The following is a 27,419-nucleotide window of genomic DNA, read 5'->3' as shown; positions in this document are numbered from 1 at the left end:
GACAAAGATCAAACACTTTTTATTTCCTCGAGCTCCAGTGTTATAACTGTAGCAGCATTTCAGAAGCCAAACTTTCTGCATTAAATATGTATGTGTTCTCTTCAAAAAATGTACAATGTCAAATTAAAAAAAGCAAGAACTGCAATTTTAAAACATCAACTTAAAAAAATCTTAACACTCATCCTTTCCCTTAAAAAACATGTGCGTTTGTTGCAGCCACAAAGCAGCAATACATCTGTTTCACATACAAAGTGTGTTTTAAAATGTCAACAGAATGTTACTGGCTTCCATGTTGAATGTGCGTTTATTGCAACCTACATGAGATGTAGCCTAACATGGCTTTGGTGGGGATCCTTTAAATTTGAGATTCAGCAGGTAAATATTGGAGTTGATAAACAAGAGTTAAATTTTAATGAAGTCCTGCAAGAAGACAAACTGGACAAGGTTCCAAGAGGTCTCCATTCCAAGTTAAAGTTATTGGTCCAGGTTTGATTACATAATGCAGAATATTGCCCAGGGTTAAGGGGCTAGGTTTTCAAATGCTCACTACCCACATTTTCCAAATAACTTAAGTCCTATGTAAGTTTCTAAGTAAGTGGCCAGATTCTTGTAAGCACTCAGCAAATGGGAGATCCCACTAGAACAGCTTGATTTTCAGCAGAGATCAGCACTTGCTGTGCAAGCTAGAAGAGAAGAAAAGAAAAAGAAAAGAAAAACAGAAAACCTCGCTTCTTCTATTGGTACCAAAACAGAAACTCAACTCTTCTGAAAGAGTTGGGACCAACTTTAGGCAATGAGCCCTTTGCAAATCTGGCCCTTCGTATCTGATCTTGCATCCCTGAGGACAATAGAAGCTTTCCAGTGGCCTCCAAGGACATAGGATCAGGCTCTATCTGCAGGTTGGCCAGGGTGAAGTCATCAAAAGCGGTAAAGCTGAGAAGTCAATAAAAAGGAAACGTTTGCAAGAATTCATGCAGGTTGCTACAGAGGTTAAGAGGTTGACTTCTACACGCTAAAGAAAGTTCATGCTGGAAACAGGCTATTCTAGCTGGTCTTATTCTAAGGCAAAAAACTTCGTTCAATTAGCATCAAACCCGAGCCACAATGAATTATAAAAAAAAGTTATGCTCCAAGAAGGGTCTAAACAAGGCATTTGAGACAGCGGGAGCTCTACATGATTTTCCAGAGGAATTTTGCACTGCAATATTAGAGGGTTTTCTTTCTAGCTACCAGCTCTACAACCTCCGCCAGGACTGTGAATGTGAAGCTGGGCTCTGGCTTGCTTCATCAGCACAAGAGGTTGCAATACATGAGCCAGGAGCAAATCCCAGCTCACTCTCACATCACTGTATGCTCTCTCTGCAGTAACAGTAGTGAAAGTTTTACCAAATGACTGAATAGGTGCAAATCCACCCTTTTTCTGTTGAACAAGGTGGTGATACTTGGAATTTTTAAAGGGGCCTGAACAAGTGAAGTATCCACCTCCATTTGAATCTGGATACCCAAGCACCATCAACATTCACCTCACTACAGGGATTATTTTTTTTTTTTGCAGCTGGATGATATGGAGAGGAAGGTCCTTGGACTATAAAGTTTACTTGTTATTATACCATCATTGAAATACTGCAATCTAAACGTTTACTAGTTTCTAAATACCACACACATTCACCAATTACTTTCAAGTGCTAAGAACTGAGGAATACTTCTTAAATGTTGCTTGCCCATTAAACTGTCACCTATCAAAAATTAATGCAGACAAAAAGTCTTCTCATTGAAGTCTGATCTAACCAAGCTTAAAAGCCTTCACAGAAGACTGAGGCCTACCTTTCAGAAAGTTTACCTCACCCTGTATTTTGGCTGATTTGTGTCTAACCCATACTTGATTTGTATTCAGCATATTCTTAACAAGATTCTTCCATACACTGAGCATGTCCCCAGCTCCATTCACTTTTCATTAAAAGTTAGGGATGAGATTTTTTTCAAAGTCATCTAAACAGGCTTCCAAATCCTTTGAAAACCTTAGGCTAAAAACCCTGCCACGCTTGCATCTGCTTTCACACCAAGCTCATGGTACAAAGATGAGCATGAATGCTTTCTAGTGTCAATACGATGCTTACAATAGGCTGAGGTTACAAATCTGCACTTTGAAAAGCTAAATAAAAACTAAGCTTGTCAAAAAAAAAAAGAAAAAGGAAAGGTTAATTGAATATAAGGGATAGCAACAGACATGAAAAGAATGTTTCATAATTCCTTATTATTTGTAAAGAATAATTTATATAGGTTGCATGTACATTCACCAGAGAAGTATTTCCTGTAGTAATTTACCTTCCCCAAATAAATATTGGTCAACCAATATTTGCCAAACTTAGTGTAATGCCAGAGTAAGATCACATGAAAGCCACCATACAGCGAAGGACCCGACTGCCAGTTGGTCTCACTCAGGCCTTAGTGAAATCCCCCAATTTGATGGTGATTTTTCATTATTAAATAGATACAGACTAAGCTGTACTTTAAATGAAAAACTCCATGTTAAAAAATTAAATGCAAATGTTAGACATGGTAAAGCTTTTTCACCTCATTCAGGTAAGCAGAAAAATGTAAGTCATTGGTACAAGGTGCACAATCAAGGCTTAATTTGGGGTTAGAGGAATGCCAACTTCAAATCTAGTCAACTTGAAAAAGTAGCTTCAGGTCCTATATGTTCTCCCAGGCCCTCAGCCAGCTTTTGGATCATAATTTTCCTTTTAAAAAGGGTTCTTCTACATTGCTATGTGAAAAACCCATACCAAAAAAAAAAAAAAAATACAGGAGAAACAGCAAAAATGATCTTGTACAAAGTTGTCAAATGGAAGAAACAAGCCAATGCAGAAATACTGTCTGCTGCAGTATCAGTTTTAGGAATGTTTAAATGTTTGTTGTTTCACTAGTAGGTGGTCAGTTTACAGGTACAATCAACCTTTTCACACTGATGTCCCTTCAAAGGGGGGGAGGGGGGGGGTTGTTACTATTCAGTTACATTTCTAAAACCAGAAAAATCCTGCTAGGTTTTTCGTTGATGGTAACGTTACCTAGTCCCAACTAGGTAGCCAACTGGCTATTAGTTAATAAATTCTGCATCTGTAGTTCAGCAACAAGTTCAGCTTTTGCTCTTTAGACCAGCAAAAACTGTTCATCTTCTACAATATTACTGCACCTAAATTAGATAACTAGGACCAAATATTAGACATTTAAAATTCAGACCCTATATTTGCAACAGTGGTCAGTTTAATTTGGGGAGAGCAGTCAATGGTTTTCTTAGCCTCAAGCGCAGGATCTATACTTGGTTAACATTGGATTCAACATCACATTGTAAGAAGATGAGATATAGAGGCTAAGCGGGGCCATCCACAAACCTAGCTTGCAAAAAAAAAAAAAAAAACTGACGGTCAGATGTGCTTTTTTTAATGCACGGAGTTCTTTTCTACAGAAGCACGAAATAAAGCATAGGATTTCATAGCAGCAAACAAAGTCCCCAAAGGACTAAAATCCACTCAACTTTAGGTTTTAGGACACTTCATTTATACATACCAATCAGACAACGAACAGCTGCTGTTTGTTGGCTTTGCTTTACAAAAAGGTTTTGATTCTGGTGTTCTCCTGTTTAAGGTTTCACTTTCCAAGGGCTTATTTTGCACTGTGATTGACAGTTTCCTTGTGGTCAGTATGCAACTCTTACAATTCAAGAGGAGTTGTCTTACAGAACTGTAAACGGATACTCTGCTCCTGCACACTTTTATGCACAAGAGTAACGTTTTGCATGTAAGCGAGCACAAGTCCTGCACAGTTACTCATGTGTAAGCAGGAGCGAGGCGTTAGTGGAAAATAAGATTATGAATAAATAAGAGTAATGAAACCTATTCTCTATTAAAACGCCACAAAATGTACCTTTAAAATAAATTTGCCAAAAATGCTCATCTTTCAAGTACAATCATAAGTCAGCTATGGGAATAACAATTAAACTAAGATTTTTCAAGAGCAACCAGTGATTTTCACTGCCCAACTTGAGACCCCTTAAACAGACCATTTTCAGAGAGCATATGCTCAGCACTTTCTAAAAGTCGGGCCCCTTTAAGGTGTCAAGTGGATGCCATAAAACTGGAGGCAGCTTACCTACGTACAAATGAAAATCCTGGCCACTGTTTTGGGTTAAATGCTAAGATTAAAGCCATTCTGGCTATAAAAAAAAATGCTTTGGTTCTTACATGTCATGATGGAAGAATTCAGCCTTTTTTTTTTTTTAATAAAAACAGCTCAACTTCCAGCTGTAATAGTATTAAAACAAAATTCCTACATAGAAAAATAAAGGATAAACATTATCCATCTATTTTATATTATGTCATATATAAAAGTTTGTTCAGTGACAGGATATTTAAATTTCTTTGCTGTAGAATATCTCAATACCATTTTTCCCTCCCCACCCCCCCGTGCAGTCTAAGTTTTCTGGTGAAGTGGTAACACTACATCTTAGAGCTTATCCAGAGGGGAAAAAATATCAGTTAGTAATTTCACTTCTCCAAAGCTATAAATATATTAAAAAAAGTCTTCAGATTCTAGCAAAGAGGGTGCCAAATTTCTCCAATGACCACTTAATTCCCCTCGCCCCCAACAACAAAAAAATGAAATTCAATTGTGAATCCACAAGAAATCTTGCATGTTTCACAACACGAGCGAATCCCTCAGAGTTTATACAAATGTCATCTGAACCTTAGGCTTGCTCTAGTCACGTCTTTCAATAAGGAGCTCTTTTTTCCAGCTTGTGCTTCGTGAGGAAGTACTTAAAGAATTCATACACTGACCACGCGATGGCAGTTGAAGGCATCTGGTAAATGACACGAGCCTGCACCCCTCGGAAATACCCAGGGATACCGCCCAGCTGATAAACTGTCCTGAAAGCATTGGCCATTCCTGAGAGGTGCCCACTGATGTTCACCGAACTCAAGGCCATGTTTTCCTGAGTGTTGAGCAACGTCTTGCAGACGTCAAGGGGTGTGGTGGCAGCGGCAGCCACTGCTCCCGCGATGGCACCAGAGAGGATGTGCGAGCGGGGGTTGTATTCCCGGCGCGGGTTGATTTGCTCCTGCATGAACTCGTACGTGATGAAGTGAATGGCTTGGAAGGGGACGTTCATGGTGAGTTGCGTGGTATAACTCCGGTAGAAGGCACCCAGTCCTTCAGTCCTATGCACTGTTCGTATGCACTCCAAGACTGTTTTGTAGGGGGAGTTGTACATCTGCATCCGCTGCTTCACCACTGATTCAGTAGCAGCCACGGGAGGTCACGTGGCACCAGATGGGATGGATAGGCAGCCAATGGGATAAAAGATAAACAAATTAGACACAAGTTCTTTTGTAATTATCATCCCAACCTTGAGCTATGCTCCCAATTCACATACACTGCAAACCTTCCCTATACCAATGGGGAGCACCCTAAGTGGATAATGCTGCAGATACAAGAAGATACAACAGATGCTTCTAAGTGATAATCATCCTAGTCAAGTCTTTAAACAAAAATATAGCTACATACTTCACCCTTTCATAGAGCTTTCCCACACTGGATAGAACTCTCAATTCCTCAGTAAGGCAAAGATAATTTTAGAGATGACGGAGATAAATTAAGAGGCTGATTCTGCTTCTTTAGAAGTCAGTTGCAAAACTCACCACAGCACCACCCCATAACAGCCATGGAAGCACAAATGTGTTAAGTGACTTTGTCCAAGGCTGTAGAGACTCAGTGGCAGAGCTAGGAGCGCAACTCACAAGTGCTTGGCTTGTGGTCCCATGCTCCAATTAGCCACTATGATGTTGCCTCTTCAAAGAATGTTTTTAACCGACAACAAAGCAGATTGAAAACTAGAAATTTCCAAACATTTCTATTTTGTGGGAAAGAAAAAAAGAAAATTTGTGAGTTTTTGCAAAAACACTTCTCCAGACAGTTACAAGAAATGTAGTGAAATCTGATACTATAAATATTTTTCCCTTAAGGAAAAGTTTTCCTTAAAGTGTACATTAAGAACCCTCCCATCATTTTCCACAAAGCACTTAGATATCTAACACATGAAGGCCACAGCATATCAAGAACATACACTTCAGCAGCAGTACGCTGATAAACATGCAGTAGTGAACGTTAAGCCACACAGAGTGAAATAAGGAGTGCTGGGATACTTTAGGTGGATAATGTCTGTTTGTGCAAATCCAAGAGTGCATTTTGCATGCAACACTGCAATTATGGGCTCCGGCCAGTAGTTACTCTGCAAGTGATCTATTGTGCAGGTGAGACACTCCGAAGACTCTGGAATGACATCATTGCCCCACTGACTCCAATTTCACCCCAGAAGTCTTCCCATCAGTTTAAAAAGGATGCACAGCGAGGAACAACATGCAGAAACTAACAGGCGTTCTATGTGTGTGTGTGTGCGCACGCTCAGCACCATAGCATGAGGGCTTTAAATATCAAGTACCATGCTTAGAGAATGAATAATTACCAATAACTTTCTTAGAATTTCCCCAAGATGATATTCTGCCTTCAGAATGGTACCAACCCAGCTAACCCAATGAATGCTGCTCAAGGGCAGAATTTCCACCTAAGCCTGGATGACATATTTGCAGGACACATTGGTTTTTATTTTTCTGATCTCTGGCTACACAGTTGGGTTTTTAATAAAAAAGAGGCTATAGATTTAGGAAGGCTTAACAAAAAAACACAACAACAACAAGAGCCAAAAGAGCATTCAGAATGTTTTGCTCTTCAATAGTTGGCTTAGAGAAGCGGATAAAAATGTCAACAGTCAAATGGAGGACCTATTTTATTCCTCAGTATATGTTAGGAGAAAAAGAATCCACACAACTGAGAAGTTCCATCAATTTCAACTGAAGTGATCAGTTTCTTTGCACAAGCTTACCCTGGTCCTTAGCCCACAGCCAGTGAAAAAAAGAGTAGTTGTTACACACTACTCAACTGGTGTGTTTCCAAGCAACTTACTTTCTTCCCCCAATTCAACTCCATTTCCACATACAGTAAAGGACATTACCTTCAGCCGGATTCATTACTGCATCATGGAGCAATGTGGCCATGCTCCCGGCTATCCCTGCAAAACAGAAGAGTTCCCTTCACAATACAATTCTGGACAGCTTCTGTAGGTTAACCTAGACCAGTGTTAAGTCAGAATTCTAGACAGGCAGTGTGTAAAGTTATGCAACAGCCTCAGCTCCCACAGTATATTCTCAAATTAACAGTCCTGAGCTCTTCATGGAAGTGTGAGAAAAATCCATCCGTAGAATGGGCTGGAAAGGACATCCGCTACAACTTAATGTGCCGGCCATTGGAGTTGAGTCAATATGATAAGTCACGTAGTCAATCCTGTTTCCCTATGACAGAATGGATGCAGGCGTCGCCTATGCTACCAAACTGCACCAGTTTAACTAGAGCAGTGTAAAAATTTCCAAGCTATATAAGCAAGGTTAACACTGGTTTAAATGTGTTTTTAACCGGGAGTTCGCATCAACTTACCTAGATTGATTTTTAAAGTTAATTTAGTTTAATGTAATCTCTAGTGTATTTAAGGCCTTACAGATTCCTTAATTAGCACTGGTAGATGAGCTTCACTTCAAGCCTAGCTAGATTTCCAGAGCCTCCCTGAGACAAATTCCTCCATTGCCTGAATGACTTTTCTAGTCAGTTCTCCTTGTCCTCAATATTTAACTTAAATTTCCACTGTTGCCACTGAAAACTTGTACATTTTGGCAAATAAATGTAGGAAATAAGAGCACATGACTTTAAAGGTGTAGTTAAGCAAAAAACATTAAGTCCTGGCCTATACTTAAGTGTTAATGGCATAGTAATGTCTTAGGGTGTGGGGAAAAAAACAACACTCCTAATCAACATAGGTATGCCAATAGAACCTTCTAGGGCGGACACAGCTGTACCAGTACAGTTTATGATGGTCACGGGAACCTGCATAAGCTATTCTGGTATAAGCATTTTTATACTAATAAGTGTCCAAACTAGATGGTTTTGTTAATATAACTAAACTGGCAAAACCCTCTGTTTAGAGAAGGCATTTTATCAAGCAATTTAATAAAAGATCTAGTGTAGATCTGCTCTGCTGCATGAAGTTTAAACAGAAATGACAGACAGATGCAACTGGCAATCAGTCACTGCTTTGAGTACTGCATGGAAACCCAAGAAACCCTACGTCAGCACAGTAAGAACAAAGCCCTGATTTTTTTAAAATGCAAAGGCATTCACCATGCCGCTATTGTATTGGATAGCTAAGTGTTAGAAGCACCCGTCATCAGTGAATCCTTGGTCCATCTGAAAATATAACGTTCGATATAGTGTTCAGTTTCAAGACCACCTCAAAATTAATTACATGCTATGACAATAGGTTGGGACTCAAGCTCTCACAGGTTAAGGCCAGAAGGGACTATCATGGTCCTCTAGTCTGACCTGCGTAACAGGCCACAGGGTTTCACCAAGTGATTCCTGCATCCAGTCTGTAACTTCTGATTGAGATGGAGGATTCTTCCCATGGTTTGCAGTGTGGCAGAAGTTATTTTTGGTATAAGAAAGACGACATTCTGGTGGCCAGCAGTACCTCTGCCATAGATACTGTCTGACCAAGTAAGCTGCTGTGCATTAAAAAGGGAAACTATTATGTTCTGAATAGTGCAACTGGGCTGTGTGCGTGTGTATGTATATATATAAAATGTATTTTAAAAACCATCTAATCTATATATAGACACACACACACCAGCACCCCTTTTAAGAAGCTGCTCCCCATAGAACTTCTAATAAGCTATTTCTGTTTCTCCTGCCCAGTAGGAGAAAGATGAAACCCACTCAGAGTGGAAGCCTACAACAGGAAAACTTGTTTCAAAGCCAATCTGTTCTCTATGGGAACATCTAAACAGCTGGGAGATGTAATTCCGAGCTCAGGTATACATAGACATGCCAGTGCCGCTCCAGCTAGCACACTATAAATTGTGCAGGGCTGTGATGCCACAGGTGGCGATTGGGGCTAGCCGAGCAAGTAGCCACTAGAGCCTTGGATGGGGTTCTATTCAGATGGCTAGCCTGAGTCGCCGTCCATGCCACTGCTACCACACTACGATTTTTGGTGCACTAGCTCAATCAGAGTTAGCATGTATAATGTCTACCTGAGCTGGGAATCGCACCTTCCAGCTGCTGTGCAGATATACCATATGTTGCAATTCTTGAGCGTTATGTTTGGTGAGCCCTAACACAGCGAAGTCCCGCAGTGCCAGTTAACGTTCTCTAGAGGCTGGATTTTCTGAGCAGGCCAGTGACTACATAAAGCACCAAAGGAAGGGGCCAGCTTTTCGAGAAGAGCTTGGCATGGTGGATGCAGAGCACTTTGGGATGCCTGGCTGTAAGTGTCCTAATGGAACCTGCTGGCTGCTGAGCACTTGGAAACTTGGAAGTAGGTTTTGCATCTCATTTCTCCACCGCCCCCAAATACATGTACACTTCAAGTGTCTGTGCGAGACCAGGCTGAATGCAACAAATCAAAGCCAGTGTCAAGTTCTTCCCAAAGCACCAGAGTAGATACAAGGATGCCAGGCCACTGTAAAAGCAGGAAGCAGGCAAGAGACAGGCTATTAATTGCAAACAGTTGCAAAATACCATTGGCCAGATGGCTATTTCCTCCATGGTGAATAATGTCACTTAAAGTCCTTTTCATTTTTTCATAGCAGGCAAAATACATTGCATGGGCAGGGCCAGCCCCCAGCATGGTGACGTTAATTCCTCGTAGAGGCCTCCAGAAGCCTTCAGTGTGAATAATCTTCTTCAGGGCCTGATACACGCTCTTGTACTGGGCTTTGGGATCTGGCTGCAAACTCTGCATTCGGGTCTGTAAGAAGAGGAAGAGGACTTTAATTAGCGGTCTTCAAAAGAAGAAGGTGTGCCAATTGTGCTAAAGCGCTGCAAAGCCCCCCGTGAGCCACTGTGCGCTTCCCTGGTTAGAGACGTGAATAATTCTGTTCTGTGGAGCTCTGACATCTCCAGATTGTGCCATATTAATCCTTAGCCTGCAGTACAGAAAAAATCTAAAACATTCAGCAAGTGCCAAAGATGTGCTCGGTGCCGTACTGGAGCTGTGAAGCCCAGTTTAGAAACTCAGAAGCACACGCTCCAGTTTGCATCCATCACAGACAATCCATCACAGACATTTAAAAATTCCAGAAAACACCATGATCCCTTTGCTTATACTAACTTCCAGACAAGGACTTCTCTGTTAAGTCCTTAGCAGCTGCAGCTTGTTAAAGAACTGCAATCCCCAAGGGTAACAGACACACAGCTTCCCCATCTCCACCTTTTCTTCCCTGTGTGGTAGGGAACTCAAACAGGCAGCAGATTTCTTCTGATGAAGGGCACCCAAGAAACAGTTTGTGCAATGCATACCAATGCTGCAGACATTCCAGCATTGTGCCAGCAGGGGCTGCTAGTGCCTAAGCCCTTGGGGCTCTTTCACAAAAGAAAAAGTGCACCTCCATTGGCACAGAGCCCAGGAACCAGTCTCTTCCAAAGTTCTAGGACAATGGAATGCATTAACGCTATTAGGCCAGCTAGACTATATTGCATTACGTCCAAGACTCCATAGTGACAATCGAGTGTTTAAAATATGCTCAGCATGACTAGTGCGGGAGGTTATAATTCAGTGGTCATATATTCAAAGCATGAACATACAAATGGGCTGAGTTAGGAGACAGCAAGTTTGCCAATTTCCTCACTAAGGGAGTTTGGGTTGAGCAAGGCATGAAGGATTAAGCCTTTAATTTGTTCCTGTTATAACCCATACACCATTTCCTCATTCCACCTCTCAGCCTGGTTTTAGTGATTATTTGGTCATTTCCTGGCAGATGCTGTTTATCAAGGCAATTAAAACTGATCTAGAGAGTCACGTGTAGCAGAAATTACTGAAAAGTAAATTCTCCAACAGGGTGGGGGAAAAACGGAGAACTTTCAGAGATTGCAGTCACTGTAGCAATCACCTACACCACACCAGCTCAGCTGTGTTGTAGCGCTGGCAGTATAGACACAGCCTACCTCATATGCGTGTTTGCAAGCTCAGAGTCTTGGAGAATACCTTCTTTAAGAAATATGGTACTGGTACTTTACAGGACCAAGACAATATCTACGACTGACACAGAAGTGTAACAATATTGCATCCATCTTTGAATTCACTGTTTTAAAACACAGCTGTTTTACAGGCGAGACTAAACTGAGGTGTAAGAGCTGCACTCATTATCAGGGAATGGTTCATAAGGTCAGAGTAAAGACGAAGTTGTGGTATTAGTCTGAAAGTAGAAGGGTTTCTATTGTACCTAAAGCAGAATGCATTGAAAGTGTACTTACAAGATGCTCATAGCACTGCAAATCAAGAGGTCAAAGCTTTCCTGCTCAAAATGCATAGATATTAACAGCCTAGAAGCCAGTGATAAGCAAAAAATGATTATTAAAAAAAAGCTTCCATCTACTGTATTCATTACATCAGAAAAAGCAGCTATTAGCGTAGACATTTTCAGCCACTAAGCACTCTTTTGCCACGTTTTACTCCTGGACGTGAATGCTTTACACACTATTACTAATACCTGAGAACATACGTTTACCTGCCTCACAGATGACACAATGTAAATTGTCCATGCTGTCAAAGCAACTGAGTGGGGAGGAAAACCCAGGCATCCCAATTCTCAGTCCCCTACTCTAACCACTAAAGAACACCCCTTCAATTCTACTGGCCAGGGCCATCAAGAGCAGTATCAGGGTTATTTAGCAATTTAAATGAATCTCCTGGCCTGCCATTACATCTAGGTGCTAAGTGTTAGATTGCATGAGCCACCCATGTCCCTGCTTGCCCATATAATACCCAAATAGAATTGCAGGCTGTAAATCTGTTTTTTGCCAACCCTGTACAGTAAACCCCACTTAGACAGAACTACCAATTAAAGAAAGGTACAAGGCACAGGAAGCTAGTTCCCTGCATGTTGTTTTATTTGCAGCAACCCCCCCTAAAAAAACCACCACCACAACATACATTTGTTAATGGACAGTGGCTAATTTACAGCTTGTGGTTTTAGTCATTGTCCTTCCATAACGTTCTCCTTTCTGCACACCGTAGAGAAGATGGGTGTATCTATAGCCCCTACTGCTGCAAAATCCAAATGTCTCAATCATTGAAGTGTTTGTCCTCATCACCTCAGGAGACAGGGAAGTGTCAGCCCCATTTTACTGATAGGGAACCAGAGCAGGAAAGAACTAAATGCCTTGTACAAGGCCGGCCGGGAGTCCGCAGCAGAGCCAGGAATTAAATCCAGATCTCTCAAGTGCCTTAACCACAAAACTATGCTTCCTCCCTGGCCATGTGTCGTCATATGCTCTAAAGCAGTCACACTGGGAACAGACTACTTAATTAAAAAAAAAAAAAAAAAAAAAAAACAGATTAGGCAATAAGCCTTTAATGATACCATAAAACATGCCTCTATTATATAAGCCAACACTTTGCACCATACTCAGTGGAATCCAAAGGTAAAGAAGAAAGGGCTTAAGCATCTAGTTACAAAGCATGTCAGAACTTCCCTGTTTTCTGCAAAAGCATCTAGAATTCAGCTAGCTCTTCGCCTGTTATAAAACAATGGTTACTTTGACCCTCTCTAAGACTCGCTGGGCACAGGAGGGTGCTAATTCTGTCAAGTGGAAAACCTTGAATTCCTGAATGAACGCCAAAAAACAGAGGAAGTTTGGCTAAAGTCCAAAAAAAAAAAAACCCACCTACCACCACCCATAGGTGGTAATTTATGACTCAGATGCAGGATCATGAACCAAAGCACAGTAAGAGTTGCACAAGTTTCTCCTCCCCAGACTGTTTCTGAAGTTTAATCAAGTTCCTTTAACAACCCCATACCAAACCGTATTCACTGCTCTAATTGAAAAATGCTGTTTTTTTTTTTTTTAAATGGGGGGAGAGAGAGAAAAAAAATCAACAAAAAAACAAAAAAGAACAGAGAGTACTTGTGGCACTTTAGCGACTAACAAATTTATTTGAGCATAAATTTGTTTGTCTCTAAGGTGTCACAAGTACTCGTTCTTTTTGCTGATACAGACTAACGCAGCTACCACTGGAAAAAAAAATCGAAGACGACCTAAAATATAATGGGGAAAGTAAAGTAAATTAACCAGTGTGTTACCAGGTGCAGGGAGGAGGGGAATCATGATTTCTGTCAAAGAGGATTCACGCCACCATTGACTTGACATCAGGAATAGCCACCCCTCCAGTCTATTTTGGAATCATGTTAGTTGATTTTAGAAACATCTGTCCTGACAAGTCACAAAGGGCCATCTATGTAAGGGATACTAGGTGGCAGTTGCTCTAATTGTAAATGCAGGCCTGGGCTCAAGACTCCTGGGTTATGCTCCCAAGCTCAACAAACAACCTTGGGAAAGCAGTTTTCCCTTCCCTGTGCCTCAGTTTTCAAATACCCATCTTAAAATATGTTTAGTTGCCTTTGTAAAGTGCTTTGAGAGTTATTTAAATACAAGTAATAACTATGTTCCAAGAGAAAATTCACAGAATCTAATCTTGTATTTATAGACATTTAAAAATAATCAAATGACTATTTAAAACAAAAACAAAAAACAAACAAACAAAAAAACTTTCCCTGAAGGTTATGCAACCCAAACATTGCTCCATTGGGCTAGCATTTTACTGCCACTATCCATGTAATATGAGGACACATTTTCACTCTGTTCCTGTCATTTCTTCAGCATCCAAGCAAGTTCAAAAGGAAAGTCAGAAGCCAAGTTGATGAGACTCTCTTTAAAAAAATTAGTTTTAACAACTAGGGACTTAACAGGCACAGTAATTTATTCAAAACCTCCAATGGCTTTACCCTGCCCCTGGCCCATCTCAGAGTTTTAATTGCTATGACTGTCAATGCATACAAATTGAGGCCCCAGATCCTGCAAAGACATGTGCTTAGCTTGACTCAGGCTAGGTCTAGGCTTAAATTTCAGCAGTAATGTCTGTTAGGAGTGTGATTTTTGGTGACGCTTTTATTGCAACAAAGCCCTAGTGCAGCCACTTATACCGGGGGGGGGGGGGGGGGGGGGAAGCACTTTTCCAGCTCATTTTGTTCCAGGAACTGATGCCAGCAAGAGTTATTTTGCAGGTATAGCATATAAACTGCGTCTACACATAGGTTTTGCCGGAACAGCAACACCAGCAAACCTTTTCTAGTGCAGACTAGGCCTCACATGCAGTCCTGATGGTTGCCTACTTGGGAAAACCAACCAGAACACTTAATGCAGAATAAACTATTCCAGAATAGTTTCCCCATGTAGACACTATTCCAGAACCAAAAAGTGTTTTTATTCCAGAACAACTATTCTGCTTTGTGAGTGAGTCAATTATTCCAGAATAAAAGTTCATTTAGGGGAGCTATTTTGCAATATTTATTCTGCAATAGTTTATTCCACAACAACTCTTCTGGTCAATTTCCCCATTTAGACACACCCTCAATGAAGTCAATGGGAGTAATCAGATATTTAAAGTGAAGTATGCACACAAACTTTGCTGGATCTGGGCCTTAAACCACAGCTACTACTGACATCCAGGCTCAATTGTTTTGATATTCACTGGGTCAGATTTGTTTTATAATTTTAGACCACTCAAACAGTACATCTTGGCTGAAAACCAGGGAAGCCTGATTAGTTAAACCCACATGCCAAACAAAAGCGTGAAAAGACAGCTCAGTTTTCAAAGGCAACCAATCATCGGCACTAATGAAAACATGTGACTGCACGCAAAGTACTAAAAGAATTTTGAAATACTTCTGTGCCACACCCTCTGTAGTCACACAGGTTCACAAGCATGCAGCTCCTGTCCGCCCTTTTTGCACAGGCTAGAACACATTCTTCATCCAATCCAGAATTTGAAAAGGAATTAATGTTTAATGATGAAAGAAACAATGTTATCGGTGATGCTCTGTGTCCTATCCTGTCCAAAGCAGCAAGTGTCAAACAATGCAAAAAAAGTGTATTGTTAAAACAGAGCTTGACCCTGTGAGAGGCCAATCACCTTACCGCCTTCTGATTGGTTTATGCTAAGAGCAGCCAGGAATAAGATACATATGACGGATAGTGCACTGGACTAGGACTCTGGAGACGTGGGTTCTATTCTCAGCTCTGCTACTAACCTATTGGGTGACCATGGGCAAGTCACTTGCTGCTGTGCCTCAGTTTCCCCATTTGCAATATGAGGAGAATGATACTGATCTCCTTACATAGCTCTTCATAAGATCTCAAAGCACCTTACAAAGAGCTATGCAAGAGCTAGATATTGTTATTAATGAAGTCTTAACTGCAGTGAACCTAAACAGTTATTTTCTCTTTAAGTGTCACAAACTTGGAAGTCTATGTGCAGGCACATACCTGATAAGTCTTCTTTTATTTGAAAGGAGTTAAGTTTCCCCACCCCACAGAAAGTGTCCTTCACTGTTTTGGAGCAAAGAGGACTGGCACGTTAATTCACTCTCAGTTTATTATTTGATTTACGGTAACAGCTGAAGTCCCCAATCAAGTTCAGGAACCAACTGTGCTAGGTGCGTACATACAGTAAGCTTCTCTGTGCAGGAGTTTCCTTATAATCTGAAGAGATGAGACAAGGAACGGGAGAAAAGCAGTAGCATCCCCATTTTACAGATGTGTAAACTGAAGTACAATGAGATTAAGGGGGTGTCTACAGAGCAAAAAGAGACCCACAGCAGTAAGTCTAAGAGCTTAAGTCAACTGATTCAGGCTCACACTGCAGGGCTTCTTCTGTGACTGCATGCAAGTGACTTAGGGTACGTCTACACAGCAAAAACAGCTGTGCAGCTGAGAGTCTCAAAGCCTGGGTCAAGAGACAAAGGCTCATGCTGCAGGGCATAAACAATAGGCGTGTAGATGCTCCCGCTCGGGCTAGAACCAGAGTTCTAAAAGCTGGCGTGGGAAGAGTCTTTTTTCGACCCAGGCTCCAGCCCAAGCGGAAAAAGTCTGCACCGCTATCTTTAGCTCTGCAGTTACAAGCCCAAATTAGTTGGCCCAAGTTCTGAAACCCACTGCTGCATGGGTTTTTTTCCCCCCTCCTTTTGCTGTGTCCATGTAATCTACGCGACTTGCCAAAGGTCACAGAGGAAGCTTATAACAAAGCAAGGGATGTGTGCCCATGTTTCAAGAGAGCAAGACATGTACTGAACTGACAAAGCAACCTTGTGCCCTGGTAACTATAACCCTTTCCCCCCCCTCTCCTCCTGTCCCCTTCTCACCCCCAAGAACCAGATGTCTACAATCAAGACTTTTAGACCTGAAATTCTTCAGAGAGCAGGGGCCATATTGGATTTCACACTTGCAGCACAGGGTAAGTAATTATTGTTTTGACACCAACTCTGCAGAGCTGTGTGGAAAACAGTTTGCTGTACGTTCTTCTGCACTGAACCTTCCTGTAAGCGCTAAGATACACCTGAACATCTACATTTAGAAAGCTGCAGTAGTGGCTATATAGTTGCCTACTAATGTATATCTCAGTCATGAGGTTAGGACACGGGGAGTGGGGAGGTGGGGGAGGAGACTAACAAGTGTATGTTTCCATAGCCAAGATGTTTCAATGTTCCTTTTTGTATTTTTGCGCCTGTCATGATTTCTTACAATATTAATTCCTTGTATTGCAGTGATCTGATCCATCCGAAGTGTGCAGTAGCTAAACTAGCCGTACCTCAAGAGACAAGAATTGTGCAGCAGTTATCTTATGCATTCAGAACCTCTCAAGTCAGATATGTGGAAACTACCATAAGCTGCAATTTGCATCTAAGGCCACATCTACACCAGGAACTAGGCGTAACAGTTTGCTATACCAGCAAAGCTACACTTTCACGAGTATAGCTCATGTCTCACACACCCTCCACACCCCCCCCCCACACACACACGCACCATATGCATGCACACACTTCCCCCAGTCAAACAAGCTATACCAGTAGAACTGTATCTAACACCAGGGGCTTTTCCAAGCACAGCTGTGTCGGTCAGGGACCACAGCTCTTCATACCCCTGCCAACACAGCAGCTATGCCAGCAGAAGTCTGTAGCATAGACACAGCCTCATAGCATAGACACAGCCTCAGACACTGCAACTCGGTACTGAGGTTGGCTGGTCCACCTTTTCAGATGCCTGTGTGAAGTCAGCAAAAGATTCTTTAAAAACCTCACATCCTTATTACTTAAGTGATCAAGAAAGAGTTTTACCCCTAGCCACTTAAAATAATTCTCATTGCATAAGCAGCAAAAACCCATAGAACAATTAAGGTTATCCAGTTAAGCTGGTTTCAGTTTACCTAAGGATGCAACGCTGAAAACAAGCCATTGAACTCCTTGCAGAAAGGACATGAACAATGTACATGACTGGCTGGATTATCTAACACCCTTCATGTACCAGGATACATTCAACCTGTTATAAGGACGCATTATATATCCGTTTGATGGGCGCATTTAATGCCTGATCCGAAGTCCACTGAAATCAATGGCAGTCGGATAAGTCTCTTAGGCAACACTATACAGTGGTACCCACAAATATTTGTTTGGTCTGGGCAGGCAAGTGAAAGAAGAAAAATTCAAATTTTATCTTAATCCCCCTCTCCCCCAAGAAATTCTAGACATTGCTAATCATATAAGATCTTTAACCATTTAAGAAAGAATTCTGAAGTTCTCCTTTGAGCCAGACATGACCTCCCTAGTGCTGTTAGTCAGCATGTGACTATTACAAGAGAGAGTTGGCTACTAGACTTCCTACCACATTCTGGATTAATCCTGCCCTAAGCATGGCATTAGTTCAGTTCCTGCTTCATGACCCCGGCCTTCAAACAAAGGAGGAAGCTTTCATCTGCAATGTATATTTTATTTAACCCTTTCTGATACTTATGAAAAGCTGCAAAGCAGAGCCATAGTGACTATTCTATTAAAGCCAAAAAAGTGATTCAATGCTGCGTACACAAGTTTAACCCCCAAGTTTTACTCGAGGATAGTTCAGTATTGAAGTTCTACTTACTAGCCCCTTCACAAGATTCTTACTCCCTAGCTCAGAGCTACCATTGCTGCCCTTTTAACTGAATATAGGAATAGAGCAGTGGTTCTGAAGCTGTGTTGCAAATGCTCCTCAATGACAGGAAGGTACAGAATCAGGATTGGGAAGGGTAGCAGACAGGAGGATCAGGATACTAGAAGGTTTGAGAAACCCCCGTGATACACCAATTTCTTCACTGTGGTCCTCAATTAATGTACGCCATTGCCAGGTGCTGATTAAAGCAGCCCAGCAGTTTAAGCAGCTGCATTTCACGCAGCAGGGGATACATTACAGTAGTGGCTTTTGAGCAGTGGATTCCCTAGGCTTGGTCTACACTACCCCCCCCAATTCGAACTAAGGTACGCAACTTCAGCTACGTGAATAACGTAGCTGAAGTCGAAGTACCTTAGTTCGAACTTACCTTGGTCCACACGCGGCAGGCAGGCTCCCCCGTCGACTCCGCGGTACTCCTCTCGCCGAGCTGGAGTACCGCAGTCGACGGCGAGCACTTCCGGGTTCGACTTATCGCGTCCAGACTAGACGCGATAAGTCGAACCCAGAATTTCGATTTCCAGCCGTCGAACTACCTGGTAAGTGTAGCCAAGGCCCTAGTGTGGTCTGCAGAGCACTTTGCACATGGTCCACAGAGAGCAGATGGGTCACAAGTTGCCCCCTCATTTCCAGTTGAAAAACTGCATTAAAAGAGTTAAAGATACATTATCCTCCTAAAACATGTTCATGAAAACAATTATTATACCTGCCACTGGAATACTGTTCAGGCACCAGGGGGAAGAGGCGAGGTTCACACGACAAAAAGTTTGAGAAACTCTAAAGTCATTGTGAGATCTGTGGGAAATCAGATTTACTTTAGCAGATGGAGGAGAGAGGTGCTGGCCAGGACTAGGTAGCAGTGGTGGAGGGATGCTGTGGGGTGGTTGCTCTGCGCTATCTTGTCCCTGGGTTATTTGACTGGAGCTGGGGTAAGTAATGCTTCTGTTTATTTGTTAGTGTATTTTTTAAAAAGATTTTCAAGGGCACCAAGAACATTGACAGACACTTTTTAGAGCAATAAAAATCCAAAGAAGTATTTAATTTTCTACCTAAAGAGAATATTGACACAGAAGAATTAGAGCTTAATTTACTTCAATAAATTGCATGTCAGATTAAGGACCTCTTAATAGTTAATAACAGAACTCCAAAAAAAATACCATCCGGACATTTAGTTAGTTAGTTTATAAACTGTTTTCCTGGAAGTTGCACAAAGTTAATCCCTATATTTCACCACTAGCATTATGTAAGTATAAACAGAAATTCATTAGTCTTGTAAGTAATGTTAAGTGAATTTTTTTAGAAGATGGAAATTTAGCGTCACGACCAACACATTTTATTACAAGTGATCTGCTGGAGCATTTGCGTCTCTAAGATTATTGCTGTGATACTGACCATTTCTATTATCAATAGAAAATCACTAGAAGTGTTTTTCAACAGTCCAAAAAATGGAATATACACTCAGCCAGACTGTAGCCATAAGTGTCAAATGCTCTTAATGTAACCTATGAATTCCAGCCATGCGACTTCCTTGGTATAAAATGACTATATGTGCTTGGAAACCTCTTGCTTTTAACAGGCAACTGTATTAATATACTAGTTTCAATGTCACTGCAGGGGACAAGAAGATCACCCAACATAATCAGTACTAAAGGAAGAGGTTCTCAGAAGAAGATGAAAGCTTTGGCTTACCCTGTAAAACATGAACTTTCCCAAACTGTATCAGACCACAGAACTGAGACACAAACTCCTGATTTCTAATGCTAGCTCTGACAGACTTGCTTTGAGGCCTTTGGCAAGCCAATCAAACTCTGTGTCAGTTTCTTTATCGGAGAGAAAGGGATAATGCTTACCCAGTGCACTTGTAAAGTCAGATTCCAAGTGCTTTATTAGTAATATAGTATTACCTAGAGGCCCCAGTTGAGACCCAAAATCCGTTGTGTTAGGCCACATACAAACACATGGCACCTAACACTCCCCACCTTAAAGAGTTTATGATCAAAGTGCACAAGAGAAGGATTATCATCCTCACTTTATAGACTGGGAAACAGACACCAGCAAAGTGACTTGTCCAAGGGCACACAGGGAGTTTGTGGCAGAGTCAGGGATTAAACTCCGGTCTCCGAAGTCCCAGTACATTGCCTTAACCACAGAATCACCCTTCCATTTGGTGCTAAATATAGCACTGGACAGAAGTGTGGCCGGTCTGTGGGGTCAGATGCGGAACGATAGAATAGAGACAGTCGTCTAGTGGATAGAGCACTGAACCAGGACTCAAGAGACCCATTTTTACTCCTGGCTCTGCCACCAGTCTGCTGGGTGTCCTTGGGCAAGTTACTTCCCCTCTTTGTAATGATACAGTCCTCCTCCTTTGTAAAAAGCTCTGAGACCTACAGATGGAAGCAATATTTTACCACCCAGCTCCTACAGAGCACTTTTCATTTTTTTGCAGTTTGCTGTAGCACAGCTGTTGCTACTGAAGTCAGCACAGAACACCTGGCTACCTGAAACAACCTTTACGAGAGGAAGCTTTGAATTAAGCTATTAAAAATGACACCCTTAGCAATGAAAATTACAATCAGAGATGTAACAAGAGTTCATAGCAGCTGGGAAGTTCCAGGAAATAGATGGCAGGGAAGTCCTTGGCATCGTCACTTCTATCATTTCTTCATATCCTGTTGCTGAAATGGGCTCCCCTCCTTTCACTTTCCCAGGTACTTGGCTTTACCTGGCACAGGAGCAGCAATGAGACACCAATAAACTCCCACGAAGTGCCCTGCAGTTTCCTTGTGGCATCATAAACCTTTAGGAGAGAAACTGTAGACAGCATCTTGAACTTCCAAATTCTGTTGTTCAAGCAAGCATGGTGGCTCAACATAATATCTAGCTCTTATGTACAGCTTTTCAAGAGTAGCTCTCAAAGCACTTTATAAAGGGAGGTAAGGATCATTATCCCCATTTTAGATGGGGAAACTGAGGCACAAAAGGGAACGCAGCCCAGGGTCACTCAGCAGAGCCAGGAATAGAACCTAAGTCTCCTGACCGCCAGTCTAGTGTTCTAGCCACTGGGCAACACTGCCTAAGAGCAGCCTACAGAGACTGAGTTTTGCCATTACACCTGTGCAATCCCAATGGGATAAATGAAGGCAGAATTTGGCCATGTAGGTGGTAAGGCGTACCTATTTTCTACCTATATGAGCAACTGCAGCTTCCAACCTCAACCGCACGAGGGTAAGGATCACAGTTTGTTGCATTAGGCTCCACAAGTGGCTGCACTTCAGTGGTGGGCAAGTGACCCCTACATGTATATAATTTGCAACATAACAGACTGGCAATGTCGGACAATGGAAAGGGAACATGCAAATAGAATTAGGATTAAGAGAGAAATCAAATCGCTTAAAGCAAAAAAAATTTTGCTAGAGAAAAAGGGTTTTTTTGGGGCAATTCATTGTTGTCAGCTTTCATTCTTAACACACCAGGATTTGAGAGATGAGATACTAGATAATACTGCCTTTCACTGTAAGCAGAGTACAGGAATCTGAAAGTCTGAACTCTATTCCCAGCTGTACCACTGTGAGACTTTGGGCTATTTGCTTATGTTCTGTGCCTCAGTTTCAGTATCTACCTTACCTACCTTAAAGTGCTTTGAGATCTTCTGATGGAGCGTGCCATAGAAGTGTGAAGTATTACAATCAAGTTGTCACCCCACCCATCAGAGAAAACTTTACACTCTTAGTAATCAGACTGTGAAGCAATTTAGGACTGTCACTCCACCTGACCATGACATAGATCTCAGTGTATTTAACCTTGCTACAGAGAAGCTCTGCTTAAAAGAAAACAGACATTACTTTCATTTACTCTCTCTCCCTACCAATTTCCCAGTAGAGGAAATGCCCTCTTGAATAACACTGGAAAGTCCTGAGTGGCGATGTGCAACTCTAACCATGAGTTGGCAAAACACAGTAAGCTCATTATACCTGCCTATTGGCATGAATATGGAGATGGTTTGGGGTTAACACTATTTACATCGTTAATATAAGCCATATATGAAAAGTGATGCCCCATGATTAACACCATTCTGCAGACTGTTAGAAAAAGCATGCTTCAGCATTTTTAATCCAGCACAATCCAGTGACCTCAAAAAGTTGCACGAAAGAACCAAAAGCAACTGGCTCATCATGAGATACTCCTATTAGAATTGAAGTCAGAAATAAGAGGAGAACAAACGGGCATAGGAATATTCTCTGTACATTTATCTGTCAGCGTGGAAGTGTCTTGCACATTAACAGTGTCTGATGCTGGAATTTCCTCCCTTTCCCTCCAAACTCATCTTTCTACTGTGGTTTCAAACAGCCCTGCACATACAGGAAATAAACTAGAGTATCAGCTCCCAACCTTTCCATATCAAAATTTACTTGCGATCCCTCTCCCATTTGGCAAGATGGGAAAAGCCAGGCAACCCCAACTCCCACATTGAGAACCTACAATCTAAAAGGCCTAATAAATTGCCATCTCTAATTTAGGATTAGGACAACGTGCTTCTAGATAGCTACAGTGACTACGGCAGGGATCATTTGTTTGACAAAGGAAAGAAAGCTTAGTGGATTATTTTGAAACAATCCACCTCTTAACAGTGACATGTCCTACTATTATAGGGGTGTTTATCAAACTATGTACTTAGGAATACTGGGGCATAAGACATACTAGATGTCAAGATTAGCAACTCTGTACAATATATTCTTACCCCTGATCAATAAGTGCTACTTCTGTGCATTGACCTCACAGATTTACAATATTAACAACTTTGCCTCATGCCATATGCGAAGTAGATATTATCCCCATGTGACTAATGGGGAAAACAGACCGCAAAACAGAAAACAAAACACAAGAGAGACACAGCAGCAAGACTCAGAGCCCAGGCCAACTAACTCGGACTCATGCCACGGGGCAAAATTAGCAGTATAGATGTTCGCCTTCAGCCTGGAGCCAGGTCTCAGCCTGGGGGTGGGGGGGGAGAAGGGAACGCCTACACTACTATGTTTTGCCCCACAGTGCAGACCCAAGTCAGTTGACCCAAGCTCTCAGACCCGCTGCCGTGGGCTGTTTTTTGCTTTGTTTGCTGTGTAGACCTACCTTAAGACACTTACACCAGGCCACAGAAGATGCCTGCAGCACAGCTAGAAATAGAACCCAGGGATCCTAATGCCCAGTTAACCACAAGGCCATCCTCTCTCTCAGGACAGACAGTTAGTCCCAGGCCTCTGTTGTAAGCAAGTTGAGCCTCCCAATTAAGTTTTTCACTTTTGCACTGGAATTGGCTGATGTCATGCACAGAGCTGTGTTAGACTCACGTGTCCATTTGCAACCCACTAATTTCACTGCAGAGTTCTAGGTCACTGCAGAGTTCTGTCTGGTTTCAGACAGACAAACACCATATGAAGCTAATCAATTTCACATTTTTTCCCACTCTAAAGCTATACACTGGACCAGCTTTGCAAACCTTCAGCGAACTGGGATTTGCAATGAAATCTGGGGCCAGGAGAATTCTGCCAGCTTTCATTACCCCTGTTTTGTTCCTATTCTTAAGCCTGCCTGCTCACTAAATCCACTGTGTCAAAATGTTGACACACCTCTTAAAAGGTCTTTGTCATTTACAAATCACACTGTTTGCAGTCTTTATAGCTTTTTTTTTTGGGGGGGGGGGGGGCTGATTTTAAGCTACAGTCTATTTGAGAATGGATATATAATTAAATAGAAGTCAAGAACAAGTTTTGGAAGTCAAAATAATTACTCCGAGATCCATATAACCTCAGACACCTTTCAAATCTTCCATTCTTATAGAGGTGTTAATAATAACCTCAGTGTCCTAACATACATGATAACTTCCAGTGGAATAGACCGGAGCACAAACAGGGGTCTATTTCCTACTAATACTGCTGTATTATTAGCAGCTTGTCAGAAGTCAGCAGCCAGCCTGGACGGGCACATACATGTACATGTATACTAGGGCTTGTACAAGTCAGAACTAAATGCATACAACCGCAGTGTTAGCTAATAGTTTTACCTTCCTCCACAGGGGACGAGATGGCACTTGGCCACTGAGATCAGTTAATCAAACTCTGCCCTCATGCTGGGCAAAGAGGGTTGCTGCTAGGCTGTATTTAATGCTCCACCGGCTGCAGGTAGTGTACCCATCATTTAAACAAGGATTCTGCTGTGGCTCCTTTCTGTTGACCCACCACTTTTGACCCTCACCTGGATCACTCTAACCTGGGCTCAGATGTCAAGCATCCTGGAGAAACAGACTCCTCGAAACTCCTAAACCAATATCATCAGCTGGTACTACCGCCTTCTTTACAAGATTTCTCTGCAGGCAGAACATGTTAAAACACCCTTGAAAAGGAATCCAACAGGTTCCACAGACAGGTTCACTGTTGGTTACACAACCCAAGTTATTAATGTGACACTTAAAGGCAAACCACCTCTTCCCTGATGCAAGTGAAGCAGGAGCATGACACAATATGGACTTTTACCGCTCCAGTGAGCCAAGCTGCACTCACTTGCTCCTCAGACACAGCACTGTGACATCCTCCCCATTATTTGGGCCCCTCCAAAGTCAGTAAGAGAAGAGTAAAATGCAGTTGCAGGATCAACAGCCCTTTGCACCGTGGTTCAGGCTGCAGCTGCAGATCACAGTGCAGGAGCTGCAACCCTCCCTGCCTTGCATACTCTTTTCTGAAGCTCTCACACATGTTCAGAGCAGCACATTCATTAGTCCAAGATACACAGCCCTTCCCAGGCAGGCTGACAGCTTTCTTGAGTTTACTACTAGACGCTGCAGTCACGCCCCATGCCCACTTCGTATTCTATGGCACAGAACCACGAGGGGCCATGATGCCCCATGCGCCCCAGTTTTGCAATAGGACAGAAAGGACGCGGGGTGGGAGAGGCTGAGAAACTTCTACCTTACCCCACAATAACAAAGAGAGAGAAACAACAGATGCTCACCTATTTATAACACAGAAGGGGTTGGGGGGGGCAACCCCCCTTAGGCAAGGGCACATAAGAAGAGGAAGCATCATGCAGAGGGGAGATCGGGGGTGGAGGGCAGCAGCCCCGCGCATTTTCAACTGGAAAGTTGAAAGCACACTCAACAACCGGCAGGGAAAGGGAACACTCACACCGAGACAGAGGAAACTGCAATTCCCCCCCCCCCACACACACACACACACGAAAGACGGGAACACACTCACCCCAATGCTTGCACTAATACACGGGCAAAGAAGCACGTTTGTACGGACACACGCACACCACGTTTGCAATAACGCCGAGGGAAGCGACACACCATGAGGGCGGGGGAGCGGCAAATGCCCCCATGCACCAGGGAAGAGCAGCAAGTGGCCCCAGGTCAGCGCGGGGTACCCCCAGCCCGCGCCCTGCAGCGCCGCGCACCTTGACCGAGTCCACAGGGTACATGACCGTGTGCTCCAGGATGCCGGCCACCGCCCCGGCTGTCATGTGCGTGGAGAGGGAGGCGCCGGTGGGCAGGCTCTCGTAGTCCTCGCCCGGGCTCTCGGCCTCCATCCCGGGCAGCGCTGCCGCGGGCCGGCCGCAGCTCAGCTCCATTGGCGCAAACAAGTGAGGCGCGAGCGGGCGGGGAGGGGGAAAGGAAAGTTCACTCACGTCTTAGAGAGCCACGCCCCCTGCCGTGGGCCACGCCCCCGAGCTCCTTCCGCCAATGGCAGCCCGGCTTAGAGGCTAGGTTGGGCGCTGATTGGAAGGGCCCGCTCCCCTCCATTCTGACGTCACTCCCGGCTGCAATGGCACAAGGAGCCCGCAGTGGCTCAGAGGCGCGGCTGTAAATCCCAGAGAAGGGGGCGGGGTCTATGGTGCAGGGCCTGGAAGGGTTTCAGAGTAACAGCCGTGTTAGTCTGTATCCGCAAAAAGAAGAACAGGAGTACTTGTGGCACCTTAGAGACTAACAAATTTATTAGAGCATAAGCTTTCGTGGGCTACAGCCCACTTCTTCGGGGAAGCAACAGGCAGGGGCGTGAAGGCAAGAACTGGAGGACAGGGATGGGCTAGAACAGGGGTAGGCAGGGCCGGCTCCAGGCACCAGCCCACCAAGCATGTGCTTGGGGTGGCACCTGGAGAAGGGGGGCCGCGTGGTGCTCCGGCCCGAGAGCGGAGCCCCAGCCGGGTTCTCCGCCCTCCTCCCGGCTCTCCGGCTGCCAGGGAGAGCGGAGCCGTGGCGGGCTCGCCGCCCTTCCCCCGGCACTCCGGCCAGTCGGGGAGAGCAGGGCCCCAGCCGGGCTCTCTGCCCTCCTCCCGGCGCTCCGGCCACCTGCGGAGCCGTGGCGGGCTCACCGCTCTCCCCCCGGCGCTCTGGCCGGTCGGGGAGAGTGGGCCCACGGCCGGGCTCGGCACCCTCCCCTGCCGCACTCCCCGCCTGAGGCGGCAAAAAAGCCAGAGCCGGCCCTGGGGGTAGGCAACCTATGGCACACGTGCCGAAGGCGGCACGCGAGCTGATTTTCAGTGGCACTCACACTGCCCAGTCCTGGCCACCGGTGCGGGGGGCTCTGCATTTTAATTTAATTTTAAATGAAGCTTCTTAAACATTTTAAAAATCTTATTTACTTTACATACAACAATAGTTTAGTTATATATTATAGACTTATAGAAAGAGTCCTTCTAAAAACGTTAAAATGTATTACTGGCACGCGAAACCTTAAATTAGAGTGAATAAAAGAAGACTCGGCACACCACTTCTGAAAGGTTGCCGACCCCTGGGCTAGAAGCAGGAGAGTTGCATGCAAGAGCTGAAGCACAGGAGTGGGCTACAGGCAGGAGACCTGCATGTTAGGGTGACCAGATGTCCCAATTTTATAGGCACAGTCCCAATTTTTGGGTCTTTTTCTTATATAGGCTCCTATTACCTCCCACCCCCCAGTCATTATTTTTCACTCTTGCTGTCTGGTCACCGTAGCTGTAATGCATGATCAGGCTCTTCCCTGCAAGAGACCTATATATTTAGAGACTTCAGGGCATAAGTAAGGGCCTGAAATAGAAGCGTCTGCCCTAGGGCAGGTCGTAAACTTTTCCATTGAAACGGTTTGGGGTGGTTGTTTTTTATGATGGAAAATTGGGTTTTCCCCTTCAAGGGATTGTTTTTCCCTCTCTGGTTCTCCACTTGTGAGGTACTCCCTTCTCTTGTCATTATATAA

At 43.4% G+C, this 27,419-nt stretch overlaps 1 protein-coding gene across 5 annotated transcripts; it reads right to left on the bottom strand.

Moving 5' to 3' along the window:
* Positions 1-25,829, bottom strand: SLC25A37 (solute carrier family 25 member 37). Of its 5 annotated transcripts, none has more exons than XM_054018427.1 (5): positions 25,648-25,829; positions 20,924-21,012; positions 9,682-9,910; positions 7,067-7,123; positions 1-5,289 (listed from the first exon to the last, which is right to left on the bottom strand). In XM_054018427.1, exons 3-5 carry the CDS (start codon positions 9,902-9,904, stop codon positions 4,769-4,771), a joined length of 801 nt encoding a protein of 266 aa, XP_053874402.1. In that variant the 5' UTR covers positions 9,905-9,910; positions 20,924-21,012; positions 25,648-25,829; the 3' UTR covers positions 1-4,768. The 5 variants fall into 5 exon arrangements, with proteins under 5 accessions (XP_053874402.1, XP_053874398.1, XP_053874399.1 ...); XM_054018423.1 differs by having other exon boundaries at positions 20,924-20,998; XM_054018424.1 differs by lacking the exon at positions 7,067-7,123 and having other exon boundaries at positions 20,924-20,998.
* Positions 25,830-27,419: the final 1,590 nt, after the last annotated feature.

The sequence above is a fragment of the Malaclemys terrapin genome, chromosome 2 (genome assembly GCF_027887155.1).
Source record: "Malaclemys terrapin pileata isolate rMalTer1 chromosome 2, rMalTer1.hap1, whole genome shotgun sequence".
Taxonomy (NCBI): Eukaryota; Metazoa; Chordata; order Testudines; family Emydidae; genus Malaclemys; species Malaclemys terrapin.
This window is presented reverse-complemented; position numbering and strand designations above follow the sequence as displayed.

Coding starts and splice junctions, on each gene's coding strand:
- SLC25A37 (XM_054018423.1), bottom strand. CDS start 25,821: ATGGAGCTGAGCTGCGGCCGGCCCGCGGCAGCGCTGCCCGGGATGGAG. Junction 20,999..25,647: donor ACCCTGTGGACTCGGTCAAG/GTGCGCGGCGCT, acceptor TCTCTCCTAAAG/GTTTATGATGCCACAAGGAA. Junction 9,911..20,923: donor CATTGCTGCTCCTGTGCCAG/GTAAAGCCAAGT, acceptor CTCTTCTTACAG/ACCCGAATGCAGAGTTTGCA.